Raw genomic sequence first — 23,278 nt, 5'->3', positions numbered from 1 at the left:
AAGCCAAGCTGTGGCACGTTGAAGGGGCTGGAGAGAAGTGTTTCGGGGTACTATCTGATGAACAGAACTGGGCATTTTTCTGATTCAGAAGTGATTCTTTTTCTATCTTTGCTTTTGTGTCCCACACACCCTTTTTTATGTGATTCCCTCCCTCCCCCCTGCCCACAGAAGACCAGACAAATAATCAGTTCTCATTCAGTTTGTGGAATAATTAAGCTGCAGAGGACTTTAATACTAATGTTGGAGAGACAAAATAGTGCATAATATTGGCACTAGGCCAGAATTGGGACATTACAGCTCTGTCAGTGAAGCTCCTGTTCATCTGGCGGAGAGCTGGATTGAAATTAGTTGTCTTAACTACTGATTGTCTTGATAGAAACTAAACCTGTATCCGGCAAAGATCAAAAGATAACTTGTCCCCTGAGTTATGAGTTCTGAGCTGGAACGATGCTCAGTAGTATTTGCTGGTGAGAACTACTCTACTAGTTTTCTAATTGTTTCACCTGAGATGGTGAAATAGCTTAAGAACCATTATGGCACTGTGAATAAGGAGGGAGCACTGCATAGCCTTCACAGAGCCTTTAGCAGTATTTGTGAAGCCACATGCTTCAGAAAGCCACTAGAGAGCTGCTCTGCAGATTCTTTTCATACTTTGTTATGGGATGCCTTTAGGTGAAGGCAAAACCTGCTTATTTGCTGATAGATTTTTATTTTCTTTTAAGACTGCATCTGTTGATCAGCGCTGTGTTTTGCTTTTGCTGGATGTTCCTGACGTATGATACAATGTTTCTTTCCAAGAGAAAAATCTTCTGAATTAACCATAATGTGTGAAATGTTCAACTTTTAGAATGTGTTTATCTGTTTATGGGCATTGAACAATTGGAAGAAAATGGTTTCGTGAGTAATATTGCCTTTTCTAACTTATTACAATAATGTGTTGAATCTTGTTATAGGTATGAATGGCTTGTTATACTATTCATTTTATTTAGAGCTCACTGTGCCAAAAATATAAAATAAATCTCTCACTTTTCTTTTTTCTCTTTTGTTTTTATTAGGCATTAAGGCTAATCTATACCACTACACCAGTGCAGAGAAAAAATGTAGGTGCCTCAGGACCTGAAAAGTACACGGAGGAATTTATTAAAAAACAGATTGAAGAGTTCAACCTAGGAAAGAGACATTTAGCCAACATGATGGGAGAAGATCCAGAAACTTTTACCCAAGAGGATATTGATGTAAGTACAGTTGCTCTGTTGGAGAAGTAATTTACTGTAGAGTTTCAGATATTGAAAGCACTTTACTTCAGCATGAGCCCCTCAGCTCTCTGTGAATTTTAATCAAACTGTCAGAATAAGAAAGAATGCTACTATACATTGCAAACATTGCAACTGTGACTGTGAATAGAGATTCTACCCCAGCTACCATGTGAGGTCAGACATCACAGTATAGAGCTGTATACCATATCTTGCTGAAGCACAGTAGGTTCTTTTTAACAGTACTAATGGATAATCCCCTTGATCAGAGGTTATAAGAGGCACTGTAAAGGTTTATGTAGCACTTCGAAACGTTTACCCACAATTTGACCTGCTGTGTATATTTAGGTCAGGTTTTCTTGTACGATACTGTGGTTGCTGGTAATCCAAATTAAATTTTATAGGATGTTTTACAGCTAACACTCTGGTTTAGCTTAGGGATTTTAATATAGACGTGAATTTAAGCTCATATCAGTAGCTCCAAACATACTATTTTATTGCCATTCCCTCTGACAAATGACAGATGGGTGGCCTCCTCTTTCTCTGTGTCATTTAGGCTCATGTATAGATATGGCCCCTTTCACTCAGAAAAATGTTTTGTTGCATGGATTTTTTTTTTAATGTCCCACCTGGTCTTCAGTTCTGTCATTTCTGTCTTATTTTATCGCACATCAGAGGTAGGGAGGAGAGATGTCATTTGGTGACATTCACTCTTAGGTGAAGCTGTGTGAAGTCTCATGGCTGAAGCTTTCTCTGTGCAGCAGCAACACTATTAATATAGCCATGGCAGCACAGTATATCAGCAGGGCCCTTAGGGTGGACATAGTAATGTGGTACGTGCCAAAAGAGAGGTGTGTGTGGTTTAGTTTTTTCAGAGTGAGGAGATTGTTTGTGTGGCCCCTGAGTGGCAGAATTCTGTCAGCATAGCTGTGTCCACATAAGAGGTCTTGACAGTGTGCTTATGCCAAGAGAGAATTACATCTGTAGGTGGTGATACAGGCTGATTTCAAACACATTTGGCAGGCTTCAAAACTAAGTTCTGAAAACTTCTCTGAAAATAGACAGCAAAGTAGAGAAGAGACACACAGTTAATGGCCTGCTGAGAAAAAGGCTGAAATGAGACTTGAGTTTTATCAGGTATCAGAAAATCCATAAGGGAAGCTTGACTTCAAGTCATAAATCTGTAGGAAATCAAGCTTTACAAGTACAAAGCTATGTACTGGTACTGTGACTGCTTTCTTTCAGAATTGTAGATATCATTTTGCTCTTCTACAGACAAGTGCCAATGCGGAGACCCTTCCAGTCTTAGTGTAGAGTGGATAAGGTCCTGTCAACAGTAAAAGTATTCATCGAGGCATCTGGGCCAGCAGTAATAGCAACCTGTTTCTTTACATTGGCTTTCTTATTTCTGTACAAAAATCTTATAGGATTTCCTTTTCCTGTATTTTTCAGATGGTTTTTCTTGCCTGTAATGACCTTTATCTTTTTGAGTTACTTTCTTGTAAAGTATTCATGCACAGACCTGCCACCAGAATACCTCCCATGTTAGTACAGTACGACGATGATGCTAATAGTTCAGTTTGTTTGCCTGAAAGGTTAATGGTAGGAGAGTGCATTAATCTGCAGTCTGGCTTCCTTCCTTGATAGGGTCTAGGGGGAAGGCTTACAGACAGCAAGACTGCAAGAAATGGAAAATGACCATATCTAAGTAGTGGTTCCTTCTTTATGAATCCACAGCACTATGATCATTTGCACAAAATTAACTGAGCTCCATCATTAGTAAAAGCAGATTCATTCTGGTAATTAGCTCTTACAAATGCAGTGCAGGTGACGTGTATGGGACTGTTTTGCAGACTGTTTTTGAAAAGAGGGAGAAGTGCAGCCAGCAGAGTAGTGTTTTGTTTGGTGATACCAAGTATCTGTGGTACATGTTTGATTTCTTCATATTCCATCAGGTGTTGGAAAATACTTAGAGTGTGTAATAGTGTCTGCTATGCATAATTAAATTTCTGTTATAAAAATATAAAAGCTGCTTAAGCACTGGCAGGAGAATTATCAAGCTTTACATTTCGAACAGTAATAATTCTTTCTGATGAGTGCTTACATACCACCGTGTCTTCTACTGTTAATCAGTCTGTGCAGTGTATTTCAAAAGTAGACATCATAGGATTCTGTCCTTCACTGGAGTTTTAGGTATAGTTTAATAAAAGCTAAACCTTGTGAAGTTTTGAACAGGAAAATAAGTTGACTTATTTGCTAATCCTTCTGGATGTTGTGGAAGCAGAATTGCCTCTTACTGATGCTTTTATTTAGGAATGAAATGTTAAGCTGTACATTACAACTGTATTTCTGGAGGAGAAAAAAAAATCCAGCAAATTGATATATAACTCTGCAGAAGTCTACCAATTGCTTTTTAATTGGTATTATAGACCTCACTCTGTAGCTAGGATGTTTTATTCTCCTATGTGTGAATATGTGCTATGAAGTTTTTCTAATTGATTTGCTTTGCCCATTCCATTTGATGTATCATTTTTCACAATATTTCATAATTTGTGCTCATTTCTAATGAACAGAGTCGTTAGGACAGGCATGTCTAAGTACAACTGACAGCTAACATTAGGTGCCAGATGCAGTTTATAAAGCTATGTAGAACTGCAGAGAACAGTTTAAATAAATTAGCACCTGTACATTAGTCTCACTTGCTGGTAATTTATAAGCGAATCAGTAGAGATGACATTTAGGTAAGTCATTGATCAAGTTAACAGCTGCATACCCACTGCCCAGCTGGGATACCTAATTAATAGAGATTGCAGTCCTGACCTAGTGCTTTTCCCCAGTTGAGTCTGTAATCCTTTTATTTTGTGATTTAACTTTAACTTATGGTTGTAGTAAACAGCCCACCTTAATTTTCCACTGTCAGTTCTGTGATATTCTACTTTAAAGCCCAGAAATCAAAGTAAGATTAATACAAGAAAAGCATCTTAATCTTCATGACCTATTTATATGTCAGTATTTTTATTATTCATTTTTATGCAGTCACTAAATGCTCTCCCAGATATGAGCTCATCATAAAGCAATACTCTTTCCCCATAAGAGTTAGTAAAACTCAAAAACTAGAGAACTATGTTGACTTTCTCTTGTCGTCTGCCTTATGACCTAATAGATTGTTGTCAAGCAGATGGAATAATTTGAATCTAAAATATATGTTTATCTTCACTAGCATATATATTGTTGCAAAAGTACCAGTAAGGTTGTTAACTATGAAAAGGTTAAATGTGGATAAACTATACCCTATGAGGAATGAAATTTCTTTCAATGAATTAAGATGACTTTAATGAAAAATAGGTTGTATTCAGTTGCTTTTAAAAGTGGCTCAGCACATCTGATTTCTAAACATTCAAATTTAGCAATGCAGAGTGTTAGAAATGAGTGAATATTGGCATATGTGAAATGTCAGAAACATTTTTCAGAACAAAATGCATTTCTGAACTTTCTATTGTCTGCGAGAAGAGTGTGTTGTCCAGCATTGTCCTCCCAAGAAATATTGGATTTTGTATTGTTTTTTAAATAGCTGAAGCTAGAATGCTTTTTTCAACTTTTTTTTCCAGTGGAGCCAAACTCTGCATCAGTATTTTCTTACTTTTGCATCAAAGTCCATCTGAGCTGATGACTGCTGTATTTTTTTTTTTACTCTCTTTAATACTGTTCAGTGTTTTGAAAAGTTGAAATGAAGATAGAAATAATGACTGTTTCTTACAACAGGTTTTTGGCTTTTTTTTTTTGCTCTGCAAGCTCTGGACAAGACATTAATTTTTGTTTTGAAAATGATTAGTTAGTATAAAAATAATGTAATATTAAAAGAAGGTGGTTTTTTTTCATATAATGCTAGTGGGTTGTGTTGGTTTTTTTTTTTTCCAATTGATGGGGTTAAAATGTTATATCACTGTGAACTTGAAATTTCTTTCTATCCCAGCTAGAATTCAGCTTTAGATAAACAGCAGCAAATGACTGGGGTGGTTTCAATAAATTGTAGTAGTTAGTTGTTAGAGGAGAATTTTGTTTTACAAGGTAAACTTAGGTGTGTCACTGTGATTTTTTTTTTTTTGTTACTCTTTTTCATTTTGTTAAATAAAAAAACTATTTCAGAGTTAACATTTCACATCCCATTTTTGATTCATTCATTCCTGATTCTGGCCCAAATATTCTGGATTTTGGAAGCTGAAAACTTAAAGAATACTGCTAGTGTTGATTAGAAGCAAAAACAGCTGTTCCAGCAAACATTTCCAGTCTGAGAAATGCTGAAGTACAGTGGCTAAATGTGAATCAAGAGGCAAGGTTTAAGAAGGGAAGTGGCTCTCGTGTGATCAAGTTGAGGAGTAGAAGAAGCTGAAACAGCTATCGCTTAAGCATTTCATTAAAACATTACAGCATGAAGTGTCACTTCTAACCTCAGTGTTTTGATGATTAAAATTTCGTATATATTTAAAAAGGAATGAGCTGGATTCTTGAGCCCTCTGCCTAAAAGGGTGCTGCTGCAAGGGAATCCAGGGTGGAAGTTTTAAATTTTTTTTTCTTTTTTGTTTTTCCTTCCTTGTTTTCTACAAAATACCTTTCCTCACGGGATGTTACTTAGATAACTATCTTTGCACATGATTTAAGCAGTGAAAAGTAGTGGAATGTTTTGTGTTTGAGCTGTAGATTCAACAAAAGTGTGGGAAGACACTTGGGCAAGATCAATTTGCCCTGCCAAACCTCTCCTACTTATGGCAGGTTATTTAAGGACTGAACTGTTTTCAGTCTCCTTCCCCTATCCCAGTATGATTCAGTGAACTCTTTGAATTAAAGTATTGAATTCTTAATTTCTCAAGACATTTTTTAAAAAATTAACCCTTACTGACCCAGCTGAACTTGTTTGATTCAGAGTTAGTCTCTGACGTTTGAGAAAGTGAGCAAACAAAACTTCTTGGCTTGTAGATAAATATGAAGGGAAGGAGGATCAGAAGTCAGCATGTGCAACATGCACAATGAAGAGGGAAGAATGAAGGTGTGGCAGGTATGCTGAATTTGCACAACATGCCACATGAATGCTGGACAGATTATTTAATGAATTGGTTTGCATGTCTGAAAGACTGCCAAATATGATTTTTTTTTTATAGCGATGGAAGCTTCTTTTCATTATTCCAACTGGCTTGAATTCAAACTTATAGCTGCAAGTGAAAGACATTGTCGTCCTGTGGGCAGTATATTGAATTATTCGGTCCCTCAGCAGGGGATGATATAACAGGATTCCTTTTCGTTTGTTACAGGAATGTTAAGTTTACCAACACAGTTTAAGAAATGTCTGATGTAAACCATCTTGTTACTAATATGTATTCATTATGATCTGCTATTTTTGAAGGTGTGACTACTGGGTGGGTTTTTTTCCTGTGTGGATCAACAGTAGAGTTTGAAAACAAACACTTTCAAATCATGAAGGAAATGGCTAAAATTTTTTTTTAGTAACTCATAGCAGAAGCAGCCTGTACCCATTCCACCTTTTTCCAGTAGTGTATGTAATAATTTTTGGAAACACCACTGTGTTACTAGGGTCCAGGATTTTTAATCATGCTTCTGCTGAAAATAATTATGGATGTTTCTTTTTTAGAAAGTTGTGTTTTGTTTCCAAAGACAATGGCAACAGTGTGATTTAACAAATAGAATTGTGAAATGGCAGCCCAGAACCTGTGGAAGCTACAGTGGGGTGAATGAATCTTGTATAGCTGAAATAATGGCCTGAAGAGAGCAGTTCTTGGTCATATTCAGCATGACACTTCCTTTCTCATGTAGAGTTCAAGTGAAATTAAGCACTAGAAGAAAGATTGGGCTGTGACCCTTAAGCTAAAAACCACTCCTGGAATGGAAAACTGCAGTTAAATAGAAAAGGTTTCTTGGGAACTTTACTGCTAGCGTTTAAACCTTGATTAAAGTTTCAAGAGGGACTTTCACCTGCTTTTTTGGATGTTCAGGAAAATGCAGAATGTACAGCTAATTCTCCAGAATTTTGACTCAAGACATGGAGATTCCTGAAAGGAAGCCTGTGTTCCAAATCTGAAGACATTGTCAAAAGATTTCAGGAAAATACTTCATTGTTATTTATGTGCTCCAGCTGCAGTATGGAGAGACTAATTCTGATGTCATTCCTAAGGTTGATCCACCATCTTATTTTATTGCTAGTACACATGAGTGTTGAGAATCACAGTTTTTCCAAAGTACTCCTTTTCTACATAACTGAAACATTTGCATAGAAAAAATCAGCTTCTATAAATGAAGTTTCTGAGAGGCAGACTGACTTGCTATGTAGTTGCTAAAAGTACAGTCTGAGGACACAGCTATTTAAGAAGAGACTTCTGAATGAAGTTGAACTGGAGTCTGTTGCATCCCAGGATAGTTCCTGACAGGATGTAAAGACAAATACCTCATCCTTGACTGCATTTCCATAAAAAGGGATAAGGTAGGAAGACTGTTTCTTTCCATTTTGGAACAACAAAAAAGCAAACTTACGAAGTGAACTATTATTATTCGGCTAGTTGTTGTGTGGAGAGCTGAAAGTAGATGTTGGGATTTCTTAATGCAGGCTTTTTTATGCTTTAGTGTGAAAGACATGAGTATACCCTCAAGCAATATAAAGTAAACTTTCTAGAAGTAGGTCTCAGATGGTAGCCGCTCTCTTCATTATAAATGTTAAATTGTTATATTTGGCACTTATTAAGGTGTCATAGTTACAGTAACTGTTTTGACTGAGATTCTGGAAATGCTTGTATAAAGACTGGCTTAAGTACACACACAGCCAGTCTCAGTATCCTGTAATAAATTCTTTTAATATATTATATAAGGTGTTTGTTTAACATCATTTGGCTCACAGCAGATCTCTATTGTCATCATAATTAATCCCCATTTGTTCATAAATAGGTGTTCACCTACTGTGTATATGCATAAAATGCCCATTGACTAACAAATGGGAATACAGTAGTCACTAAGAGAAACAAAATTACCATTTCATAAAATCAAGTTAAGCCTTTTGTTTGCTTCAGAATTCTCAAAATTTCTGTTCAGAATGCCAGTAGGGGATTAATGAAAGTAATAGGTTAGGTCTTTTTACACTCCATGCATATTAAATCGGTTGAAGCACTGACAAACCACTCCATGTCCATGGAAAAAATTATCAGCAAGTAATAGCCCTGAGGTAGCCTAACTAACAAAGAGCTGTTCTTCTTAAGAGAAGATTTTAAACTCTGATTTTATTGTAATTCTACTTTTCCGTACTGTCTAATGGAAATAAAAACAAGAGCACTGCCAGAGGGGTTTATTCGGTTAGTCCATGTTACTGTACAAGCACAAGATTTCTGTCTTAAGCTCTGCTACCCACTGTCTGAAGTTGGCTACGCTTGCCAAACCCCTACATCTGGGGGGTTTTGATGGCTACGTTTTTCTGTTTTGTTTTTAAAACCAAATGGAAGTAAACAGCTCTCATAAATACATATTTTTGTTTTATTAAATTATGTTTCAGTTACATTGAAGAGGGAGAGTAAGATGATGTTGAACAGAAATGCGTGTCATTAGACTTAACCTTGTAAGGTGCTTTGCCTTACATTTTGCCAAATTATTTGGAATATTGGTGTACCTACTTTATTTGTTGGAGGCAAATAATAACTTCATACATCACATGAATAGTGGTGGATATTACGTAGGGTAAGTAAAAGCAAATGATGTACCTTGTACTTAGTGAAAACAGTGGGAAACAATGAGTGTGTAATGAATGTCACACATTTTTCTAAATTGTTTTAGCAAACCCGTAGGTATCTAAGGAGAAGAAAGATGGCATTTAAGAGTCTTTCTTTTCTAAGCAATTAGTTCAAGTTCAGCAAAGATTGTAGTGACTCACATTTGTTTCCAAATGCAGTGATCAATGAAATGCTTATTTAGGCTATGTAAAATACCTTCTACTGCCACAACAAACATTGCTTTTAGACTTGAGGAAATGTCTGTAGAAACTGGGATTCTAAATGTGTAAAACTTCGCTTTGTCCAGTTGCTTTAAATAAAATTTCCATGTCTGTCAGTAGGCACTGTTAACAAGCACTGATATTTTTCAGAAAGATAAATGTTTCCTCTAGAAGTCACAGCACTTGAAATTTTAGGGGAAATCACTGTGTATAAAGGTGGTTTTTGCACTTGAGTAGTTCTACTAAGTTATGCTAAATGTATGCCATAAAAACTAAACTTTGCAGAAGTAAGTTCACTCATACTAATATAGTAGAATATAGCCTTCAGAATGAGGTTTTACTTTCCCTGAGGATTCCTGAGGAAATGATCTGCTTTTCTTTTCAGCACAACATGTATGCGGCACTCTTTCTTACTGATTTGGTTGCTTGCTGTACAGAAGTTGCACTGTTTTTCTCTACAAGAAAGTACCTGAGACATGTTTTGATGATGCTTTTGTGAAAAAGAAATTACATACATGATCTCTCTTTTTGTTTTTAGAGAGCTGTTGCCTATCTCTTTCCTTCTGGCTTATTTGACAAACAAGCCAGGCCCATGATGAAGGTAGGAATTTTTTGTTGCGTTTCTGAATAACTGTAGCAGGATATTTTAAGTAACTTTTTCCTTTTGCTGATATTTGTTTGTTTATTTATTTACAGCATCCTACTGAAATTTTTCCAGAGCAGAGGAGTAAGTGTTCATAGATTTTTTTCATTTATTTTTATTATTTCTAAGTATTAGAGTTTTTGCATGTGTAGAATTCCTTATTTTCACAGATTTACTTTTTTCCCCATGTTTCTAATAACCGCTAAGACATGAGCAGTAAAAGCTTGATCTGATATTCTAGTGTTTAGGATAAAAAAATACTACTGGATTCTGGAATACCAGTGGTCTTTTCAGACATCTTGTTAACTGACTATAGATAAATGTTTTTCATTGTTTAAAAATAAACAATAGGTAGGATGACTTGTGGAATCTGTTGAAGTCATGTGAAAACCTTTTGTTGAATTCAGTAGCTTTTTGTCAGAGCTGTCTATCTTGCCCATAAAATATTCATTAATACTATTTAAAACCAAAAGTTTTCCTGGTAACTTCATTGCTCTAAAAGCTTAGAAATTACAGCTTTGCAATTGCCAGTTGACAGAACAGAGAGAGTGGAAACTCTCCCAATCATGTCTCAGTTTTGACCTGAAAGTCCTAACTCTGTGCTTATGTCCATACTGTCTTTGGTCTTGCTCTTGAGACACCTTATGAAGTCCTGGTTGTCAGTGATATGCCAATATGTTGTCAGCGAGAACTCCACTGAAATTGCCAGGTTAATCTTACGTAGAATATTTAAAAGATATGTCAAAACCTGTTGTCCACTTATGACTCAGGTTTAGTATGAACTAGTAGCATGGGTGTGAAATTCTACATTCGCTGGGCTATTGAGTCCCACATGGACACTTCCGATCATCAGCAAAATCTTATTTTCCGTCTGTCCTTTTCCTGTTCCTGGAATTAATTGATACTTGATTGTGTGTCTTTTAGAAAGCTGCCTAAATTATCTGAAATCTTGGATTTCAGCTTTCAAATGGTATCATACATTATTTTGTAACTTCACAGTATTGTGAAGTAGAAAGTAGAAAGCGAAAGGGTAGGAGAGAGTTAATCATTATGCAATTTAAAAATCCAAGGGCTGTTTTCTTGCAAAACTAAGCTACTATTCTGTATGCTTTCAGGACTAAAGAAATCTTTGAAATGCTAGCTGTGTCCTGAGGAGTGTAAAAACTAATTAGTATAAACGTGTATCTTTATTTACATCTAAAAATAACACTTTCAATAAGTATCTCTTTTAAAGCAGCTTTGTCTTGTCTATGCATTATGTCTTTGATAACTTTGAAGTACAGAAATGTAAATTTATACTTCAGAATGTTCCCTGAACAGTAATTTCAACAAAATATGCTTTCACAGCTGCATACATGGAAATTCACACATTCCATTAGTAGTGTGTGTGGGTAAAAGCCCCCTGTATTCCTTCTGTTCTAGTAAGTTTTGCATCTTTACATTCAACTTCTGCGATATTATGTCTTAATGTTCCAATGCAATATATATCGTGCTTATCAGACAGGTTCTTTGAGTCTTGTCTTTCTCTATAGCTTATAGATAGTTTCGTTTGAACTTCACTGAATAATATGGCTGGGAGTTTCTCTACAGTTTAATTTGTAAAAAGCTCTCAGGTTTTAATTTTTGTCACTTTATTTGGAAAAGATCTTTGTCATGTTATATTTAAGTTTGATTTTTTTCCGAAGTTGAAATTTATTTGTCCTTAAGTAACATTTTTTAATGAATAAAATAAACTGGATGTGCTGAATTATATGGAACATATGTTTTCTTGCTGAACTAATTATAGCATAGGTCTTTGTATTTAAATATTCCAAACGTACCAACCTGAACAAGTCCTAAAATCACCGAAGTTCTGAATACAGCTGTTACCCACAAAAGACAATTGATACTTAGTTTAGTTTAGACATATTATATTAATAAAAAATTTGCTCTGGGTTTAATGCACTGTTTTCCAGAGCTGTTAATCTTTCATCTTTCACAATCATTATGTAAATTTCAGTGGTCTCAATTTGTACTTTACCTATTCTAAAATGGATACTTCTATCTGTAATACCAACTGTACAGTCTTTGAAAGTTTATTTAAGATGTACATGAGGGATTCCCTCATGTTAAATGATATTTAGAAATATTGTTAAATATTTGGTTATAATTGCAGATGGAGATTGGTTTTTAACACAGTAGTCTAAATCATTAGATTTTCAGACAGGTTGAACACCCGTAAAATGTCTTTGTTCTCTGATATTTAAAAAGGGAATCAGTATTATGAAAGAGGTTTATAACTGCAATTAAATACAAGGGATTTTTTTAGTGAGTGTATATTGCTTTCTTGTCTAATCTTGCTTTTCATTAGAAATCCAGTGGGGAGAAGATGGCCGACCATTTCACTTTCTCTTTTATACTGGCAAGCAGTCATATTATTCATTAATGCATGTAAGTATGTTATACTCTGTAATAAATAATGTTAGCTCCCAGTCAAGTACATGTTACTGTAGAGATGTGCATCAGGAGCTCCTGAGTTTACTCATGTTTTTGCAGTAGGCCATAATATCACCACTGAAGCTAAATGCACTGTATATTTTTATGTCACAATATCCATTATTGGGGGCATTTTTATGTCACATTTAAGAGAACAGACCACGTAATAGTTCTGGCTTTAATTTTTGGTTTATTTTACAATTTTGGCTATGCACTGGGTTTGACTGACTATTCATTTGACTGTTCATTGACTATTGAATGCTTTCTTATAGGCTGTATCTGGTTAGTAGTGGAGAATGCATATACAACAAAAATGGCTAGTTCTAGGAAAATTCATTGTAGAATAAAAAATAGTGGTTGTGTGGTTTTTTTTTTTCCTTCCCCTTGAAGGGCAAAGCTATAGGAAATGTTATTTGTGCTGACATTTAGTGTGAAGAAAATTTGCATTTAAACTGCTTAATTGATTTTTCTAAGACTGTTCCATTCATGCAAACTTAAGGCTTTTTCTGACTGGTATGGTTCCAGGAGTAAAGGATCTGCATCTCTTTATCTTTATGAAAAAAGCTGTATCTAACAGAACATCGCTAGACCCTGAGTCTTAACATGGATTATGAACAGACGTTTCATATCTATGACCATCAGTGGTGCAAGCATTATCTATGTCTTTAGAAGAGTTTATATAAAGATGTGCATTTTTCTTACATGTACTTAGAGAAGACAAAAGCATTAATAATGTATGCAGAAATATTTAATTGGACAATCATGTCAGATTTTGTTTCCTCATTAGATAGTCTTAAAAAGTTAGTTCTATGGTTAGTCTGTTGTCCAAAAAAAAATTTTATGTTATCACATTCGGTGCACAGCTTTACCGAGCGTAGTGTTTTTATTAGAATTATCTGATATTTATTTGCGTTCTACATACCCAAAGGACAAAATCCCCACTTGTCAGGTACATTTATTTCTTTGGGAGAATAAAAAACACCCCCCCCCCCCTTTTTTTTTTTTTTGTTGTTGACCTTGGGCAAATGAGCTTCTTGCCCTGGCAGAAATGAAATGAATGATAAATGTAGAGTGTGTCTTTGCTGAGTAATGGAGCTGCAGCATAGGCTTTCCACAGAGGTTTTCTCCTGCACAGCCTGAGGCAGCCCGAGGACCCCTGCTGTTCATTTAAATAGGTATGTCAAATCTGCCTCGAAACGCCGCTGGTTTGATCTGTGGTAATATTTGTGAAGGTTCCATATGGACTTGAGCCCCCTGCAGTGCTAAGAAATAATGTACAACGCTTCATGGTGCAGACGCAAATTTTCTCTGAAAAGGGATGCAATGCTGCGTTTTAGCTGTCGGAGAGGATGATGGAGCTGACGCGCTAGGCCTGTCAACTTGTTACACGGATGGGTTGCACGCAGCGAGGCTGTGGAAAATCTGTGCCTTTTAACTTTTCTACTTAATCACGGTTGTAGCATTGCCTTTAGACTGTATGCTACATTAATTCTCTTCCTGCCTTCTGCCTTTCATCCCAAGTTTCACGGAAAAAAGTAAAGCATGCAGGTCTTGTAGAGGAGCCTTATCAAACAGCTGTCATCTGACAAGCCATTTGCATTTGTTTTGGCTGAAACAGAGCAACCCAAGGGCAAGATGTTTTGTTGCATTCCATCATAATGAAGAAATTACAAATTTTACAAGGAGCATAAGTTTATTTTTAGCTCTTCCTAGCAGTTAGAAACAGTATGCAAGCTTGCCTTGGAAATCTCTAAAAGAATAGCATGCATCTTGTTTCTAAGTGTGGCAACCACCTTAAAACAAATCGGTTTGACAAATGCATTTTTCATTAGTATAGGATACTTGAGTGTTCTTTGACCGTTTCTGAATATTTTCATTAAGTAGGCTTCTATAAACCTAAATCCGTTAAGTGAGGTTTAACGGGAGATTTTTTTTGTCAGCCAAATGAAAGCTGAAATCTGCATGAAATTCCCAACATTGTTTTAACCTCTTATTAGACTAATGTGTATTTAAGAAAATGTATTTTTAAGTCTCAAAGCTAATTAATTTGGCTAGGGGAAAAAAAAAAGGGTTGTATGTTAATACTGTCTAAGTAATCAATCCCATTTGAGGATGTCCTTTAAATTGCTACATTAAGTCTAATAAATCGGATAAACATAGTATTTAGCTTAAACTTGTATGCCATTAATTACTCCATAGACTCACGTGGAACTTGAATTTTATTAATTGCTAGTAATATAACTGCTCGCAGCATTATTTGTTTAGTTAATGCTAATAAATAATATTGTCCACTTACTAAAAATAAACTGTATATTTGCATGTATTATAACTGCCAATATATATGTTGTTATGACTTGAATATTAAATGAACTTTCATAAAGGATATTTGCTTTATACTCCATTGTTGTCTTTGTTCTGCCTGTTGAATAAAGTTTAGCTGTAGGGAAAGGGACAATTTATTTTTCTTCTGATACATGAAGGAATGTTTCTTGCATGAAACACCATTTCACAAACAGTTGATATTATATTTGATCATCATTTAACTTAAAAGTTTTTCAGAGTAATAGCATATTTTTGTAATGTGCAGAACAAGACAGAATGGTCTCTTCATACCATTCTGTCATGCTTCTTGTACTTTTTTAGAATTATCAGAGGTTGTAGATCAGAGGTAAATGCTCTAACAATAGAACAGTGTAACTTTTAAAAAAATAACCTAAAAACCCCCAAAGTATATGCTGAAGTCAAAACCACATAAGCAAAGAAAAACGCAAACTGTGATGTAAAATGTGGGCTCTGCAGCACATTTTAACCAAAACATTAAAATTAAATTTTTTTTCCCTGTAAAAATCTCCCCTTCTCGGGTTCCATTTGCTAATTTCTTCCCTAAATTTTTTTTATGCAGGGTAAGAAAAATATAAATTTTTTTTATTTTAGAAGAGCGCATCCTTGTAGAGATGTGAAATTTGATCTCTCTACTAGAAATGGAAGTGTCTCAGTACATTGCCAATCTTGTAAAATCAGCTGTTTTGATTGTGTAATAGCTGAGTTTACAAGACACACAGATGTGTACATTCATGAATTGGACTATTGAATCCTGAAGTGATTAGTAAAACCTTCACCTGCCAGCTTTGAAAAAGCAAGTGTGTCTTCAGAAGCTTGCTTTAGCCGTTGGGGAGTGAAGATTTGTTGGATAAATTATTGGGCATTACATGTGATTCCTGATTTTGCAAAGGCTCACTTTACTTCATATGTGAGTGGTTCTTTTACTCTGTTGACTTCATCTCTCTGCAGAGAGATGATTAAATACATGCATTAATTTTTTTTTAGTACTTCAGACCAAAATTTTGTTTCTGAAGAGATGCAAGTCCACTTTCATTGCCAGAAATACGCAGGAAATTATATTTAGTGTTTCTCTTACACTTGGAAGTATTTTAAAATACCACTTTTTAATGTCGTTTGACTTCATCTCCTGTGTAAAGGGTTCTTTGTATGAATGGACATGATTACTGTAATTTAACCAGAACAGTGTAAAGAGATCATTTGAGTTCTTAGAAGTGCACATTCTTAGAACTTAAACAGGCTGTGGAGTGTTGGTGTTCTTTGGGAATACCTAGGGAGAGTCTTTGGGAAAATCTTACTGTTCCAGCTGTTGTAAAGCTTTCTTTGTCATTGTAACAATGAATTTCTGAGGCTAAAAACTAGTGGGTAGCAACCCATATCTTATTTTTTATATCTTTTTTTAATCTTTATTATATATCTTTTTTTATATCTTTATTTGCCTGTGTTTATCAGTAGTTTCTGAATATGATGGCAAAATCCTTAAGTCTTCCTTTAACTTGTGTCATGTTACCTGAAAATACTTCAGTTGCTGTTTAGAAGCAATTCTGACCATAGTCAGTCTGTCCTAAGGTGACAACTGTGATTCCCTCCCCCTGCCCTTTTTTGAAGAACTGTGATATAGTTCTGGTTTTGTTGAGCTCCTGGTTCATGTATATTTTTTTGCTGACCATTCCAATACCTAAGAGTATATGCCAGAGCGTAGTGAGGATGATGGGTATTCCTGAGGAGGCAGACTGGAGACTGCTTTTGCCAGGTGGGAAGGTGACACTGTGCCTTACGAAGGCAGGAGGTAAGCTGAGAGGCTAGCAGTAAAGTGAAAAGCCTCCTTACACATTTATAAGACCGAGTAACCCAGTACCTCCTCTCATCACCTAACACCAAAATATCTTCTTTGTGCCTGGTTTGACTTTTTCCAAACGTAGAAACTCGTGGAGCTCCCAGGAATCTCTAAGCCTGTACCAAGTGAGCTCTCCCCAGATGGCCGAGGGGCAGCCCCAGTCCTGCTTCCCCTTCTCTTCCCTCCCTCTACAGCCCAGAGCAGAAGTTTCCATACCGATTCTTTCTCATGTCTAACTACAGATGCCTAAAAATTGCTCGGTGTCAGGCACATCTCATGCCCTCTAACACAAATCATGGCTGTACTTTTAATGTATAGTCAATAATTTTTGCAGCCTAATAGTCAGCTCTGAATGGAGCCCTTAAGTTTATTAGTGATGCAATGTGAATCTTGCCCAAAGTAGTGCTACGATATCTTTTTATCTTAGAGATCTACAGATATATTTGTGAGGTTCGGAAATATTTGAAAATATGATTTGTTGTGCTCTTTTATATGATGCTTCCTGTGTTTGAAAATAAATAGACTTTTTCTGAGTTGAAAAATTTTCCTAGTTCCTATCTGATCTCTATCAAAAATGAAGGATTTCTGAAAGGCATACTAGTATAATGTATGAGTTCTTACGCTGTCTCAGAAAAGCGGACAATTTTGTACTTCAGGATTTTACACTGTGGAGTTACTCCAAAAATACTTCAGTTCCACTGTGCTGTTAAAAATGTCACCAATGACCTGCATCAGAGACTTCAGTGAATTGTCCCTATTTAAATGCTTTGAGCGCAGCTCAGATAACAGTCTGTTCTTAGTTCATACATTTTAAGTACAAATATTTTTAGTATATGTGTGGGTGTGTTTATATTAGTGTATAAATCAGTTTGAACAGTAGGTGTTTATACTAAGCAAGGGGGTTTTGTTTTGTTTTTTTTTAATGTGAACTGTTGCTGAAATTTCATTGCATCCTGTTGCAAATTCCAGTATTACGTTAAGAACTAGTATTTCATTGGTTAATTTCTGACAATACAGAGCTGTCTCACATTGCTTCTTTCACTGTTTTTTGTAAGTAATACAAAGAAAAAAAACCCCAACCATTGTCCCTGGTCCCCACTAATTCTTACACTGTAGTTTTTCTCTAGTATTTGCTAAAACTCATTATATTAATAAGGTATATTAAAGTGATGATAAGCTTGCTATTTTCACTTGTTAATGGAAGTAAATTATTTGGCATATGAGTACTTTGTTGTAATACAATAGTCCTGTTTTGTTTCAATATCATTTATAATTATTCTACAAATACTCCTATTTAATTTGTGATTTGAATCACTGTTGTAATTTAGAATATTAGATGTTATATTTTAGAACCAGATAGTCTCCAAAAGTTCATGAACTGAAAAAAAAACCCAAACCCCAAACCCAAAAATGCTTTATTAAAAGTGTGTTTCTTCTGTAATATTTTCAGTGTGACTTTTTGGAATATTTTTTTCCTTTTGTCTTTCTGAAGTGTTAAATCTCTGTCACAGCATTGTTTGAAAATAATAGCATAGCTAAGAATTTTGAGAAAACTGTTTAAAAAAACACTGAAAATTCAGAGTAAATATATCTAATGTTTGAAAGAACAGAAATTCTGATTATGGTAAATGTACAACTTTATGTGTGTCCCTATAGACGTGCCTGGGTAAGAGGGAGTTCTGACTGATACAGGCCACCAATAAAGCTGACACTCTAAACGTACAAAAATCTAACTGAATGAAATTATTTGCAATCTTAAGCCTTGTCAGTATTTTGAGGAAGTCAAACTAAAATGTGGCTGCACTGATGAAATTATTGTGAAGTATGTTTTGGAGTTACATCTGTTCTACAAATGCAGTTACTTTTCTGTATACAGTTGAGAATTGATTTTTTTACAAGTACATGTAAGAAGGCAACAAACACTGTTGAATAAAAATAGCAGAATTCAAAATTAATTACTTTCAACTGCATATGAAAATACTGCATATACTGTCCTAAATGTTTGTTGGTTCAGATTTAACTTGCTATATTTTTTTTTAATTGTCAGAGCTCTGCTTGTTTTCTGACCTCTGTGTTTTAAGTGTTTAGAGAGTAAAACAACATAAGCATGTGTTTTAAATAACAAAATTTAAATATTAAATGGAAAAATGCATTTAAATACTTTTTCCATATACATTTTAGGAAACATATGAAAAACTGCTGAATGTTCAGAAATATCAAGACCAACTGGCAGCTCAAGACCTTCTTCCTCAGAAGGAAAAAAAGTAAGCTTCCAGTTAGAGTGAATATTGATACTAGTTTTCTTAAAATGCTTCAATATGTTGTCTTGGCACTTCTTGTAGTTCTCCACCCTACCTGCCTTTTATTCCACAAACACATTTCCCGACTTTTTCCCCACTCCTTGTCTAATATTTGTATGGTGATTTCAGGCTGAAAGGTCTTACCTGTAGTATGTACGTTGTAGAGTGCTGACTTCTGACTGCTAAAATAGGGAAACCTCACCTATTTCCCTTCCTCTTTAATCTCTCCCTGCAAGATCTTTTTAATATTCTCTCCTATATAAAAGTTCTGAAGTGTGATTTGAAAATAAGTAGAGAATATCCAGGATTCTGTGTTTCTGTATATGAAGTTTTCTAATTATTTCTTTATTAAAGGTTTTTGAAAAAGGAGGTAAATTCTTTATAAGAGCATAAGGCCTTTTAAAATTCCAAATAAGTTGCTTATCTGTTGGAAAAATCCTAAGGCCTGAAGCTGAGCTCTTTTAATAGTCTTTCATTAATTTTAGTTCTTGAATATTTTTTACTTACTAATATTTAACTTAAAGAGTATCAGAATACTTATTTCACTCGTTTTCTTCTAATGGCTTTGAACAGCTAAATCATCAAAAACTATAGTAATTTTAGAAAAGTTTATTTGGTTGGATTTGTTTAAATATCACCATTATTAGTAATTGAATTTAGTTTCTCTTTTTCTTCTTTAACGTCTCACAGCAAGCTCTTCAGCTAGTTAGCCACTGGACAGGAAAGATACATGTCAACCAGAAGCAGCTATGGGAGATGCTACAGTTGTTAGTTTCTTAGTGCATACAGTCAGCATTTTCTTTGAAATGGCTATTTGCTTCAAGAACTGTTTGTTTCTCTTAGGCTGTATTCTTGATTTGCTATTTTGAGATTTTTTTGCAAGGATTTTATGATCTATTAGAATATTAAATTAAGCAAGTCTTTAAAAGAAATGGATACAGCTAGGAAGTTTTGATTTTGACATTTACTCCTTTTCTGTATAGTTACTTTTTCACTGTCCAAGTTGTTTTTATCTCTGTTCTTGCTGTGTATTTTCTAGCCAGATTTATGTGCTGTTCCAGTTGCACATCATGTTGGTTTGTCATTTCTTAATTTCAGCCATTTGTTGTTTGTTAGGAAGAGAAAGGATTAATTTGCTGAGATTATTTCAATTTCTTAAATAACAGAAGTTCATGTTTCTTCATGATATAAATAGTGTCCTATGACCCACAGAATGTTTTATCTTAGATTCATGTTAACTTCTGAGCAGACAAGGGAAAAAATGCATTTAGTTTCTTGGTGTATGCTGCTGAAAAATAACCTGACTCCTTACAGAGCTCAGCCAGTGGATTTACTGATGTGAAAAATGACCTAAAGCTAGTCAGAGTTGAAAGGTTTTTTCTATGTTAGGTTTGTAAAAGCTCAGAGAATTTGAAGGATTTCTGAGACTTATTTTCCACACTGGATATGGTACTTCCTCTGAGATTAGCCTGGATAATTTACCTCCGAAGTGTAGGTAAAGGGTAAGTGGGAAGAGCTGTTTTGGTTGGTTTTGGGGGGCTGTTCCTCCCCCCCCCCCCCAAAAAAAATAATCTATTGTGGATGTATGCTGTAATATTAACTGTAGAGTTAGGACCTGATCTTAAACTACTTTAAGTTTATAGCTTTTCACATGTAAAAAATGTCATTGACTTCACTGGCAGTAGCAATATGTAAATGCAATTATATACTTGAGTCTGTCAGGATTGGAAACTTATTTTAAAATTATTGTGAAAACCAGCATTGTTTCTAAATAAATGTTTCTTATGTCCTGACTCAGAAAAGCATTAAAATACATACTTAAGAAGAAGTATTACTTAAAATCACCTACAGAAGGAGTGCTTTTCTAAATCACAGCTTCCTTAATGCTGCTGAAAACATTCATTAATATTGTTTCTAAAAAACCCGAAGAGGTAAGAAGCTAGTTACAGCTTTGCCTTAAATTTACCTGGTAATGTTGGCATGTATGTTTATGGTGGCATTCTGTTTAGTTGGTCACATCATGCATATTTCACAAAGCTTTATTTCAAACATTGGGGTTTTTTTGTGTTAGCATTTCTGTATGAGGCTGTTTTCTTAGAAATTTCTGCTTTTGCTATCACCACTGCAGTTTCTGTGCTGAGCAGGTAAAGATTACACAGTAGATAGAATACAGTGTGTCATTGCTGCATTAGTACTTTGACTATGCTTACTGCTAGTGGAGTTTTTTGCATTGATCAGAAAAGTAAAGACCAGAGATAAAATTCTGTTACTTTAGAATTTGATTTTAACATTCGATTTTTTTTTTTCCTTTTGCTGCTTGTAAACCAAATTTTCCCTAGCAGCAGGTTTTTAAAACTAAGTCCTAAGTTGTGGGGAAGATCACTTACTATTACAATATTACTCTAGCTCAATCTCGGACTTCAATAATGTGAATAATGTATAACTGATACTCATAATTTTCATGTGGTTAACTCAATACATGAAGTTACCATCCCTTTCAAAAGACAGATCTTTTAAAATCAATGTAGGCATTCTCATGTTTACTATAGGAATGTGATTTGTATTCATTTGTAATGGAAAATGTATTTCTGAACGAAGACTGACTGTATGTGTGGTCCTTTGTGATGTAACTCTAATTGCATGGTTAATTAAAGGGAGAATATATGTGATATTTTAAACAGAAACCTGGCTGGCAGCAGATGGCTGACTAAGATTGAATTGGAAGAAATGTTGTTAGAAAAACTGTCAGATGATGATGTAAGTAATTAATCTCTCTAATCTTAAGGAGGGTTGTATCTTAAAAGTACGGATTCTGGGTATATTTTTGGATACTGAAAAGGTACTATGTAGAAGCAGGTGCTCTTCAAAAGAATTTTCTTCCTTCTCATGAAGTCTGTATATGCTCACAGCACTGTCACATTCATGTTTTGAAAAGTGACCTGTGTCGCTTTTTTTATCTAGCACAGTACATAACTATTAAGGGTTTTCCATTCTTACCAACATAGTTTAGTTTTTCTCCTGGTAACGTTTTGAGGCCTAGAGCCCTTGTTCCTTGTTGTCTAATTATGTAGTCAGGAATGGAGTATAGTAACTCTTTATAATAGAAATAAACAGTCATTTATTCTAGTTACAGGTGAAAACCAGACAGGGCTAGAACCTCTGTTGCTTGTTGTAGAGAAGGGGTAAATGTTCAACATGTGAAACACGATGGATTTGTGTAATGGTAAGCCTGCACAGGGTTTCTGATTATTTAATTTTAAGAAGGACATGATAATGATAGAAAAATCACAGAGAAGGCTGATCAGAAATGAGGACTCCTTTTTCTTAGTGATTGGTTACAGAATCAATTATCAGAAACAAGATACAAAGCTACATAGATCTGTGGTCTGATACAGATATCTCTCGTTATATTCTCCTTGATATCAAAATATGGTGGGAGAGAGGAGGGTTTTGCAGTTTGCCCAGTATCTGAAAACTGTATCCCTGTCTAGATTTGGAGTCCTTCTTTACATGTATTTCTGGGAATAAGACTTCTCATTCTGATGGCTGTATGCTTTTTTCTCACTCGGAGCTTTTTTTTTCTACAGTCCCCTAAATAACATTAGATTTTGTAACAGCAGGTTCAGTCTATGTGGCCAGCTTCACTTTTCTTTTGGAAGTTTAAGCTTGAATATGATAGTACCAGAGAATATAACACTGTCTGAGCATCCCAAGTATTTTCTCACCTAGAAACCATGTTCTTCAATCTCTTTTGTCCTGTGGACAACATCATTGCAAAAATAGCACAGCAGCAGCAAACATGCCCTTTGCTCACTTGTCATCCAGAACAGTAACATGGGATGGCTTCCTTGTCTATGGGTGATGTGAAAAGGTCTCGAGCAGATTGTGGTCCGTAAGCATAAGTTGGAAATTGCTGTTGTGAATTCTCTATCCTGGTATACCCAGGAGTCTTCCTCTATCTTGCTTGCAATAGAAGCAGTTACCACTGAGCAGGACCTCAGTGTTTTCAGTAGCTCCTGTGTTTGGAGTGGCTGTTTTTCCTCTCAGGATGCCAGGAACTGGTCTAGTTGTACAACCAAACAGTTTGATGTTCTTCACTGCTTGGTTTTTGTACACTCTACGTGTGTAAAAGTAGACTACAGTAAACTAAAAAAAAAAACAAAAACAAAAAAACACCACAACAAAAAAACCCCAACAAACCAAACCAAAAAAAAAAACCAAACCCCTCCCAAAACCCAAACCTTTTTACATACTGGCCTCTCACATGTAAAACCACAAAGCCTCAGCCTATAGGAACAAACATTGTTTAAATGTATTTGAGATGTCTCGGTATGAGCTACCTGTCTTAACTGCTCAAATTCTTAAATTTTGCCATTGCAACAAAATTTTATGTGGTGTTTGCATTATTAAACAAAATGAGAGCTACTGATATTTTTTTCCTTTGCACTC

At 35.2% G+C, this 23,278-nt stretch overlaps 2 protein-coding genes across 2 annotated transcripts in view; one reads left to right on the top strand and one right to left on the bottom strand.

The window, feature by feature from the left end:
* MRPS9 (mitochondrial ribosomal protein S9) overlaps positions 1-23,278 on the top strand; it is a 34,787-nt gene that overhangs the window by 5,754 nt on the left and 5,755 nt on the right. The window contains exons 2-7 of the mRNA XM_075057631.1: positions 1,056-1,235; positions 9,773-9,835; positions 9,931-9,961; positions 12,228-12,307; positions 18,711-18,793; positions 21,511-21,586. Of these exons, the coding sequence (XP_074913732.1) occupies positions 1,056-1,235; positions 9,773-9,835; positions 9,931-9,961; positions 12,228-12,307; positions 18,711-18,793; positions 21,511-21,586 (513 nt within the window). The remainder of the gene's footprint in view (positions 1-1,055; positions 1,236-9,772; positions 9,836-9,930; positions 9,962-12,227; positions 12,308-18,710; positions 18,794-21,510; positions 21,587-23,278) is intronic.
* The window catches only part of TGFBRAP1 (transforming growth factor beta receptor associated protein 1), a 67,447-nt gene continuing 66,121 nt past the window's right edge, over positions 21,953-23,278 (bottom strand). The window contains exon 13 of the mRNA XM_075057629.1: positions 21,953-22,892. Coding sequence (XP_074913730.1) covers positions 22,757-22,892 — 136 coding nt within the window. The 3' untranslated portion in view covers positions 21,953-22,756. The remainder of the gene's footprint in view (positions 22,893-23,278) is intronic.

This window comes from Buteo buteo, chromosome 25 (genome assembly GCF_964188355.1).
Source record: "Buteo buteo chromosome 25, bButBut1.hap1.1, whole genome shotgun sequence".
NCBI lineage: Eukaryota > Metazoa > Chordata > Aves > Accipitriformes > Accipitridae > Buteo > Buteo buteo.
Note: the sequence above shows the minus strand (reverse complement) of the source record. Positions and strands in the feature narration are given on the sequence as shown.